The following is an 11,359-nucleotide window of genomic DNA, read 5'->3' as shown; positions in this document are numbered from 1 at the left end:
TTGCATATTGCCTCATAAACTAGCTGTGCATTAAGAGAAATTATCTCAGCAATCTGGTATTATATTTTAACTGCTACCTCGCTTATCTGCAAAAAAAAGCTGCTGTTTAATAGATACTCCCTTTAAATTATGTGACGAGTCAAGATGCTAATAAAAATCAGCTTTACTAATAAAATACTAGCACTTCTTGCTAGTCCATTCTTTGTTTTTATAGAAATTGCCAAATTCCATTCTGTTTGTTTGGACAGAATTGTGAAATGGAGTACTTTAACGGTAGCATTACTGAGTGAGGGTTGCATTTTTCCGTAGGTAGCTGTGCTGGAGGACAGCTAGCCACAACTGGCTCTGCGACTGAGCTAGTATAGGCCAGCTTGGATTACACTGAGTCAATGGATTTTTGAATAGCTTCATGGTTATTCCTTTTCAAGTTCCCATATGTACTTTTGGCAATCCACAGTAACCTAGTGTGAGCAGACATACGAGTACTTGGTTGGGCTTTGTTTCAGGTAGTCTGCAACTGTGAATTCAACAGGCCTATTCAATAGACCTGAATCCAGGTCTATTGATCAGCCAGGACAAAGTGTTAGAAGAAGCAAGGCATTGCTGCACGTATGCTCTCATGTTTGTTAGCACTTATTACATTTTCAGTGTCTGAGCAAAGCACTTCAAAGTATTTTAATTTAGGAGATTTAGATTGATTTAGAGATGTTAGTCCTTAATATTTAGTACAGTCTCATTTAGTGAAAAGAATGATACTACTTCCACAAAGATAATTACATGACTAAGTATTCCATTGTCTTTGCTATAGATCATATTTTTTACATCAGCTGTCATTGTTGTTGCTTGTCTTAATTAGCTTTTAGAATCGGATAAAACAAAGAACTCCCCAAACATGGTGCTCTGACTTATGTTTTCTGTTGCTACGCTTGTGTAGAGGATCTTTCATTACTTCTCAAATTATTGGAACTGCAAATAGTGGTTTGAGTGTTGAAATGCTTGTCTTTGATCCCTGGGCTCCACTGAGGATTAGCACCTCTCTCATGGAAAGCTTAGGAGAAACAAGGGTTTGTGTCAGTTTCAGTTTGTATCTTTGTACTTCAGAGTCATTCATCAGACAAGAGCAGAGTGATAGAAAACTGCACCAGAACATGGTAGAAGGACCCCCTAGACAGGTCTTGATCACAATCCTTTTCCTTCAGCTAACTCAGTTTATCAAGTAGTCAAATTTCTCATGTCTAATAAAGAGGTTTGCAAAGCCTTTGCTACAGATGCAAGATTGCTTGCATATTTCCACATTTGTTATGGTTGGAGAGGGCCAAGGCAAATAGTTAGCTTGAGGTCTGCCACTAGTACAGCAGGACTATCAGTTGACATTACAGCCTCTATTTTTCCAAATCTGTATGTCTGCACTGCATGAGAAATAATGAGGGAACTGCACGTGGGTGGAGATGTTCTTTCTAGTCAGCTGCTCTGGCAGGGGATTGGACTTAGTGATCTCTAGAGGTCCCTTCCAACCCCCTACAGTTCTGTGATTCTTTAATATAACGGCAATAATCACAATTAATTGTGAAGACCCAAAGTTTTAGAATGGTTTTGTCCTGGAGAGCCTTATGCGCTTTGTTCCTCCAAACCACCATGATTCCAGCATTAAAGGCACTAGGACTCCTGGAGTCTTGAGAAGTGATGCCTCTTGCACTGTGTAGTGCTTGTGATCTATTCTAAAGGAACGTTTTGCTTGGTGTTCTCATATCACAGTGGCAATGAGGCTGTCAGGTGACCAAACCAGGAAGAATTTGGTGGCTGAAACTCCTCCAACCAAGAATTTTTGCATTCTTCTTGTAAGTTTGCAGGGCCTTATCTTGCTCTAAGAAAATGTTCAGATTGTTTAGTTCTCCTACATCGTATGTGATGGAGCTTCTATTATGCAGCTGTTAGGCAAAGTGTACCTCTTTGTCATATATGATGTGTTTGTTACCCAGAGCAAGTGCAGAGTTTATCAGCCAAGCTTCATAACAAGCTGTTAAAATAAAAATTAAAATTAAAGAAGGCCTTCATGGGATTTTTGAAGTTACTGTTTTGAGTATTGGAAGCTGTAAGCTTTCACATGACTCAGTCGTGGATACTGAATTCATTGTCATTTAAAATTCCAAATTCATGTACATAGCTTAATCATCCATATGAATAAAATGCAGATTCTCTGTTAAGTTTCTGAAGGCTTTTATCTGTCTTAGTCACCCACCCATTTTCCTTGTCTGTATTCAGTAGTATAAGAGAGGATGTGTCACTTCAGAAACCTTGCCAGTTATCAGAACAGATTTCTTAGAGCACAGCTGTTAATCACAGTTTCATACACCACAGAGTTGCTGATGAAACTGAAAACCTTGGTTCCCCTGAGACAGATTTGGCAAGTCATCACAGACCAACCCCTAATTCCTGGCATCTTTGTGTGGTCCCTTGTGTTGTCTGTTGATCTGTACTGTCCTGCCACTGCAGACTGGAGATGCCACTTCAGGAATGTACGGTAAGAGGAATAGCTGAAATCCCTTTGAACAGTGTGTGCTACCATTAGTATTCCTCTTTTTTGTTCCAGCCATAACCCAAACCCGATGGAGCAGCAGTGTGTACGTGTATAGGCACTTTACCAGTTGTGCCATGTGTGCACATTCACAAAATGTTGCTTGAAGTGCTCAGTAAAGAAACATCTAGAAATCTACATTGTTCACTGACTTTTATTCTTCTAAGTAAGATTAATGTAGTGCATGTAAATTCACCAGCCATCCTAATAGCATTGATCTTGCACTATCCATATGTCTGTGTGACACGTGTCACAAGAGCTGGAGTTCTTGATGTTGACTTCTGTTTTTTCTGGTACAGAATGCTGGGTGAGCTGAGGTTGTCCTGTGCTGATCAAACATGCTTCTGGTTCACAGGTGCAGCCCCAGGCTGACAGGCCTCGTCTTGTGTCGGTGTTTTAGCAGACGTACTCTGTCAGTATTTTTCCACTGATCATCATTATAACTACTCCCATCGATTTCCAGAGATTTTTAAATCTGTTCTTCTTTTGGATTGATTTTGTTGAGTTTTAAAATTCCTCTTCTAGAAGCAGTCTCTCTTGTTAAGATCTGTTGCAGATTTTCAGAAATAGAGGAGGAATGCTAGGAGAAAAAAAAAACCACAAACAAACAAAAAAGCAATTGCTGTTTTCTTCTATTTCTTATTTACCAAATCTAAATGTTTTCCCTCTGTATCGTATTGTACTATGATAGAATGATATTACAGGGGCAAAATGATTAGTCAAATTATTATTTGTGTTTAAGCTCTTCAAGTGTTTGGGAGAACAGAAGAAAGGAAACATGGGAAGTTTTAATTTAATGATTGAGCTGTGACTTTGGGTTATAGTAGCAGAAAACCTGAAGTGTGTCTAAAAGTTATTTACCACAGTGGTGGTAAAATGTCCAGAAAGTAATTTAGGTTTCTGTCAAGAGAAAACAGTAATTTCTGTAACATCTGTAATTTCATCACAGAAAACATATATTAATGCTTTGGAAAGATCTAACAGCAACTCGTGCCTTGTGTGGATAATCACTCTGCTCCACCCGTTACTGAGGTGCTGAAATGAGAGTGGTGAGCTCCAGGGAGCCACTGGGTGGCAATGGTGATGCAGTTTCAGGGACATCTGTATATGACGATGCTGTTACAAAGTTAAAAGAACCGCTTCAGCGCCTCGGAGATTTGTGATCTAATAAGCAGCAGTTGCTTTTCTCTTTCCGGCTCCAATCGCTGCTGTTTTAATCTTTCCAATAACGCAGCTTTTTATAGGTGTATCTGAAAATTGAGTTATCAAGTTTTGCACTTGTAAAGACAGGGAACTGTAGCATACACTTGATCCTAAGTGCCCAATGTGCTGAAGGCAGCCTCTGAGGGATAGGTGCTGCAATCTTCTGCCTTTTTGTACTGCTGCTGTCCTGAGTGGTTGGCAAGATATGTCTTGTGCAGACCTGTCAGGAGGAGATTCCACGCTCCTGCTCTGTGGTCAGCAGACACAAAATATGAATCCTAAGCAAAAAATGACTTCTTAGTATCTGAAGCAAAAAAACCTTTTGACCCCTAGGGACATCTTTCATACCAGCACCATTAAGGAATTGACTTCTTGTGATTTTTGAATTTTTTTTTTAATCTAACTAAGGTGAGCTCTGAATGAGCTCTGAATTTCCTTATCTTTTCCTACAGAATGTACCTGTGTAAAAGAGCGCAAGTGACCTTTAATAACTATGGATGCTTGATGGTCAAACAAGAAACTCGTAACTAACACTAAATTAAATCTGAATTAACACTGAATTAACACTGAATTAACTTCTGTCAGGTAGATCAAATTGTTGCTTTGAAGGAGCTTGCCATGTCAGTGAGCTGCCTTGTGCCTGCTGAAGTGACATCAGCTCTGCTGCCCATGGCCATTGTTTGGATACACCCAGAAGGTGCCACAAGGGAAGGCATGCTGAGAGGTATGTCCTGGAGCACATTGCCTCAGGCAAGGTGTTTGGTACAGAAAGCAGCCACGTGGCCATTATGCAACTAAAGCAATTTGTTGTCATGCTCCTGTTATTGAGTGTAATCTAAATGTAATTGGTATCGATGTAATAGCAAAATATTTACATGGATTATAGCAGCGGACTAAGGGCTTTTGAAACTGTTTTGTGTAGAGCTCTGAAGAAAGCAATACAATAAGCTTAAAGTAATAATTAGAGAAGAATTGTTAATTTTTTAGCGTAGTCAGTTTTTCCTGGAGATGTAAAAAATGGAAGTTGAGTGCTGTATAGGCGTAGTTGCAGACTCAGTTGTGGCATCAGTATTTGACAAATGAAGTCAGACTTATACTTTCAGAAGGCAGTTTTGAAACATAAGAAATTTATATTCTCAAAATACTGCCATCCTTACAAAACAAGCGTGAAAAGATCAAATACAGTGAATCAGTGAGTACACAGCAAATGGAATGATTTTTTTAAAAGCAGACACTTGTGCCAAGGCAGAAAGACATGAGCTTGCTCCATTTTAAAGCCCTGTAGTTATGTACAGAGTCCAGAAATGAGCAGCCCTTCTTGTCACTGCAGTGTGTAGCTATGTGTGCATTTACTCCCCTGGTTACTCTGCTGTTGCTGTGGTTTCTTCTGAGGAGCTGAGGAGCTGACCAGGCTACTGCTGCCCAAATGAAAATTGCACAATTGTGCTCCTGTCTTTTTTTTTTTTTGTCACATTTTCTCACAATTTTGTTTTGCTTTCTCTGTTACTTGGAATCTTGTAAAGTAGCAGAAGTGCTTTAATTCTTAAGTACCTGACTACCTCTGGTGAAGAAAACAGTGTTTGTAGATACCTTCAGAATACAGCATCCAGAGTGGCTGCATTCAGAAGAGGGCTTTAATGATGGCAAGCAAAGCTGCCAAATCTCAAGAACTGCATAATGATATAACAGTTCAACTCCATTAATACACAGAGGCAGCTGTGTTTGACACAATGCATGTGTCTTTCAGCATTCCCTGAGCTGAGGTGTCATTTTTAGAGAATGAGCTTTTTTGTTTTACGTTATAGAGCTCCAACACTGACTGTTAGCATATTAATTGAAATAATTGCCTGCCATTAATAACATTGTGGCCTTTAAGCACAATAGCAAATAACATTGTGTGATGCATCTAACCCTAACGTGAAGGTGAGGCACATCTGATTTATTGTATTTATGGAAAATAAAAATAATAACAAAACTCAAACAAAATAAATGCATCAGAAACCAACCCAAGACAGTGTTTGGCAAGAGCTGTTGAAAAAAAAAATTTCAGCTCTGAATGTTCCAAAAATAGGAAGTCTGCCATTCTCTTCAATAACACTTGCAGTAGTTTTGGTGTGGGATGCAATTGTAAGGTCAGAACAAAAGGATCTAGTTTCTAAGCCTCCCTTTATGTTTATTCACTTAAAAATAAGTAGGTATTTTCCAAAGCATGCTGAACTTTTATCACTGTTGGACCAAAACCAAATAGCAGCAAAACTCTCTGATCATGAACTCCAACAATTAATCTATAACAAACTAAAGTGTAGGCAGAAAAAAAAACAAAAGTATTGAGCTAAACAGAAATTGTTCAGGTTGAATAGCAATGTTCTTCAGTGTTAAGAAAATACTAAGCATTTCAAGAAAAGTGGTGATCCACTAGCCATTCTGCTTAATAAATGAAGATCACAAATATATGCCCTTTTAATTGAACTGCAGTATGCTCAAATCTCCTCTGCAAATTACAGTGAACTGTTTAAAAATATTTGTTATTCATGCTCCATAATTCTGCATGTGACTGCTTGTCTTTCTAAACACTGAAAAACTCAAAACTTTTAAAGTGCAATTAACCCCAGTAGTCATATCTGTACTACCAAAGATTGCACCCAGCTTTTCAAAGCATTACACTTACTCTAAGTTCTTTTGCAGGCATTATATATTCTGTGATCCTTACAGACTCCTTTGGGAATACTTCCTGTTTGGGTTTTTTTTTAGATAGCTGATGTTGTATTTTCTTGTCTTTGCTTATTGTTAACATCTGAAGTGATATTTGTGCAATGTGATGGAGTACATGGCTTAGGCAGGATATAGTGGCCTTGCCAGATAAACATATGAACGTCACTCACGAGCCTTTACTTAGCAGTTCCAGCTTTCCTCTATTCAGAGTTTTTTCAGATAAAAGTCAAGTGGTTCACAGGTGATAAACACAATTCTGTTACAGTGGAAAGTGAAATTCTGTCATGGAGGCCCAGCAGGGAAGATAAGTTACAGGCAGTGAAATGTCTTCTAAAGCTGAGAACAGCACTTGCAGTCAGCACTTAGTTTGACTCTGAATTGCTCAAGTGCTTTAGCAGGAGTAGGAGGGACCTGGATATGTCCCTATGAGCTTTTGCTGTCTTTGATTTGGATGTTTGTGGCTAGGAATGAATCTCATCTTGCAGAATTGAAAGCACATTGTAATTGTGAATCCACCTATCAGAAGAAAGCTAATAGCTGGCTTTGCTAGCATGATGTGCTTTAACAAGGAGCTCCCTCATGTTGTAAGGTGCTAGGTAAAGCAAGTAAAGCTAGGTAAGCAGTCTTTAGTTTCTGCAGCAGATCACCCCAAAACAGTGCAAGGTATTAGTCGTGAAATGCAAAACCACCAGTGCTTCTGTGTAAGCTTTACCAGTACTAAAGAAAGGAGCAGAGGCAAGCTAACATTCATCAGTTTAAAAGAGCTCATGTTATTGGGGCAGCCAGCTGGTCAGGCTTTGCTAAGGTCTCGGTCTGAATGGCAGCTGGCTGGTAGGTGTCTGCCCCGGGATTACCCCCAGCACATACTGGTAGTGGCCAGCCAGCAGGAGTTCTGCTTAGCCATTTGCGTAACAGTGGGAGACAATAAAGCATCGTGTATCGGGAGGTAATTCACAGAAAGCAAGGAGACTTGTTTACAGCTACAGAGCAGTGTCTCACACACAAGTTTATTCTAGCTACATGCAGAAGCTAGAGATGGTTTACTTGTGTTCCCAAGTTAATACCTGGCCCTTTCTCATGGGCTGTTTGCCTGTTCAGGCCATGATTGTGTCTTTCCACACAAAGTTTAGGAGGAGCTTTGGGCAAGGTGTGCCTCAAGTTGAGCTGTCAACAGTTGGATGAATTTAGGAGGCATTTGGAGATCTCCCACCTCATGAGCATAGCTTCAACTGACTAGATGAGATCACAGCACGACATGGTGTTCTTGGAGTCTTATGAACAATCGCAGCAAAGAGAAGATGATACGTCCAAGTCACCACAACAGTTTTTGTATGAGGATTAGGAACACAAGAATTGAAGGGAGAAATATTCACTTTAAAGCTGTTGCATAAAATCCTATGTATCAAATGTCAGTAGTAAAACTGGAAGAAAACCTCTGGAAATTTCTTAGCAATTTAGTCAGAAATCTGTAGCACTGTGGGAGAGATCACACTGAAGTGAGTATGAATGTTCAATAAGAATCCTTTATTTTAATGTCATATACATTTTTAGTTTTTATTTTTGAAATCTAGGAAATTCAGTGATATTTAAAATAATTTTTACTGGTTATTGTCTCATTATCTGTCTTACATATATTAAGGGACACATTCAGTGACTGGTCTATGTTATCTTAGTGGTTCTGCTGGCAGGAAACTTCTGAACCTGAGGAAAAGAACTGAATTTGTTTGCACGTGTGTGATCCTACGAAGGTCATGAGGACACTTAAAGGGAAACAGAAACTCACACAAAATAAGAAAAGAATTGCTAAAATGCTATAATCAGTGTTCATATTCACATATTAAAAAGTATAAGTTTTGGGAGAGGAGAGAATCCACTGGAAAAATGCAAAATTAAATTATTTTTAAAAAAGCATAGAAACTACATTCTCTATGAGTAAGCAGTGGCAGATTGAAACTTGCCATTCAATGTATCATCAAGCTTGTGTTTGAAAGGAAATGAAATTTGCTTATCTGAGGACCCAGACTTTGTGTCCTGGGATCTCTTAGTAGCATCTTGACATTACAACTAGCATTGCTACTGCATGCACATTTTCTGTGGTCAAATGATTTGATGTTTCTGTTCAAGCTAAAGAAGAGCTCATTGCAACTTGTAGCTTTTAGAGATATGTCGCCGCAACAGTGAACGCCTTGAAGCATACTGACTTAGTTTTATTTGGCACACTAGTTTTTTTGAGGATTTCAGAGCCCATCCTAGTAAAATAAGTGTAAAGATTGTCACAGCAATTAAAATGAGATCTCTCCAAAGGAACTCAAGGCTTTTGATTGGGAGAAGACTCTTGCAGATCCCCAGCTCATTCCCAGTCAGCTGCCTCAAGGGCTTCATCCTCACAGAGGCAGGGGTTGCACATCTGATGTTTGCAAGAGAGGATTTGGAGATATCTTCCATCCAGAGTTTTAAATACAGAATATGACAGTCACAGTTCCATGGATTGTCAAACATTTTTACTTCCTCCAGGCTGAGCAAGCTGTCAAAGGCACCGGGAGAAATTGTGGTCAGGCTGTTATTCTGCAGATAAAGCCTCTTGGTGTTAATGGGTAAGGCAGGCACTTCCTTCAGCTTCCTTGAACTGCAGTCTACCTGCAAGCCCTTCGTTTCTCCCAGGGGCTTACAATTGCAGGAAGGAGGACAGACTTCAGTTTGGGTCACATGGAACAGCAGTGATATGGCAAATCCTGCAGCAGTGATGAATTCTGCCTTGTTCATGCTTTAGCTACCCAGAGAACAATAACAACAACAATAATAAGTATGATTAATTTATTAGCCAATGTCTAATTGCAGAATTAGAACACAATTGTTTCTCTCTCAGGATTACCTGTGAGGCTTAGGGTTTTGGAGCACAAACTTTACCTTTCTCAATTTCCCATGAGCCATTCTTTCTCACACTAAGTATCACAGAATTGTAGAATAACCAGAGTTGGAAAGAACCCATGAGGACTATCAAGTCCAGCTCCTAAGTGCTGCAAGTACAATTGAGAGAGAGCACACAAGTTCCATTTTTGCCTCTAGTGCACTCTTTCCTTTGTAATTGTGCAAAATTTGTTATTTGAAGTTCTGGAATAGAATGTCACCAGAAGGTGATGGTAAAGACTAGATTAGTTTTAGGCAAAGATTTTGATTCAGTTTCTATATTTATACTGCATTGAAGTTATGTGTTAAAGTCAGATTTCAAAATTAAGTTTGAAAGATTGGATAATTGTAAAAAACGTTCCTTCTGGGAATACAAAGATGTTCCCAGCCTTATAACCAGGAAGTAAGGATTGTGTGTTAAAAAGCTGTTGGTTTTTTTCCCTGCCTTGTAGCTTCATTTCATCATGTCTGAGGAAGTACAGTTAGATGTGAATATTTGGAAATTTTGCATGTCTAATACTGCTTGTTTTTTATGAATTAAGACATATAGAGAGGCTTCTACTAGACTTCACCTTAGTGCCTTCTTTTCTCACAATTTAAAACTTCTTAACATGTTTGCTACTCTGCCTTTATTATTATTGTTATTGTTTTGATTTAAATACAAATCCCCTTACTCAGGTTGGGTGAGTTTTGATCTTGGAACCACATTTCTTCTAATTTAATACATGATACAGTGAATAACACTTTTTTTTAATTATTTTCAATTCATTTGGAATAAATAAGTATTGAAGTAAAAATACCTGACTGCATATTGCATTTGTTACTACTTGGAGAGTAACAGGTGCTGTAAAAAAAATGTTTTTTTCGTATCACTACACACTTATGGAACCCTCCTTTTAAACTGAAGAAGGCAAAAGAATTTGTATCATTTTGTTTGCAGGCACACATTAGGAGAGCACTGAAAGCGATTTACAATTAGACTGATCTAGCCTTAGCAATGTAAAGCATATGTAACAGTCCCATAACAGCAAACAACATGTAATAAAAGACATTTTACATATCTAAAGTGATACAGAGCTTACATTTTACTTATGCAGAATGAAATAAAAAAAAAGTCTTCAAATTAGTGCTTTAAAGTGTAGGAAGTGTAGGATATAACTGAAAAGTAGTATCTTAAAAAAATAGTAATCTCTTTAAATTTAATATATAAGCATAAGATACTTCACATCAGATAAAATTAAGAACTGGCAAAAATGCAGAGAGGAAGAGCTGATGAGAAGACAGACACTGACACTTACTTTTATTTTTCCCCTCTTGCTTCCTTTCCTCTGCTGGAGACTAAGAGCTGGAGTGCATATAGCAACCAGAACTGGCTTTTCAAAGAGTTAGTGAGGAAATGAGATAAAGTTGATGAACTTTTTCCTATGCATAAATAGGAAACCACTCTCAGTGGAAACTGTCCTGTCAAATGGTTGACATCTGTCATGGCATATGGTGTATGAGACATTTTTTGTTTTTTACAAACAATAGGAAATACTTTAGAGTTATTTTTATTGCTAATATTGTTGTTTGGTTTTTTTTTTGCAGTAAACCTGAACATTTTAGTTTCTTAAAAATTTAAAATAACTTATTTGATAAATTTCTTCCTTGCTGTAGTAATCTATATGGAAGTTAAGCATCCCTTCACCTTGGCGCATGCAAGCATTTCCATTGAACAAGCAAAGTTTGTAGGGTAAAAAAAAACCACTATGACACCAAAATAACTTGTATTAGTCAGATGAGATCATTAGGGGATAGGGGAGCATTAATGGCATTATGTTGACATAGTGATGACAAAACTACACAGAACACAGTATGAAATTCTGGTCAGCCATGTTCAAAAAAGGTTAAGACAGAGTTGAACAAGTGAAAGAAAAGTTTCTGTGATGGTGAGGGATTTGGAGAACATATTTTATGGAAAGA

The 11,359-nt window shown here is 38.3% G+C and overlaps 1 protein-coding gene across 1 annotated transcript; it reads right to left on the bottom strand.

Moving 5' to 3' along the window:
* Positions 1-8,221: 8,221 nt before the first annotated feature.
* Positions 8,222-10,768, bottom strand: GP9 (glycoprotein IX platelet). The gene is made up of 2 exons (XM_065749415.1): positions 10,696-10,768; positions 8,222-9,260 (listed from the first exon to the last, which is right to left on the bottom strand). Exon 2 carries the CDS (start codon positions 9,251-9,253, stop codon positions 8,627-8,629), a length of 627 nt encoding a protein of 208 aa, XP_065605487.1. The 5' UTR covers positions 9,254-9,260; positions 10,696-10,768; the 3' UTR covers positions 8,222-8,626.
* Positions 10,769-11,359: the final 591 nt, after the last annotated feature.

The sequence above is a fragment of the Cyrtonyx montezumae genome, unplaced genomic scaffold (assembly GCF_038088225.1).
Source record: "Cyrtonyx montezumae isolate F1298 unplaced genomic scaffold, pur_monq_1.0 scaffold_6, whole genome shotgun sequence".
Classification (NCBI taxonomy): domain Eukaryota; kingdom Metazoa; phylum Chordata; class Aves; order Galliformes; family Odontophoridae; genus Cyrtonyx; species Cyrtonyx montezumae.
This window is presented reverse-complemented; position numbering and strand designations above follow the sequence as displayed.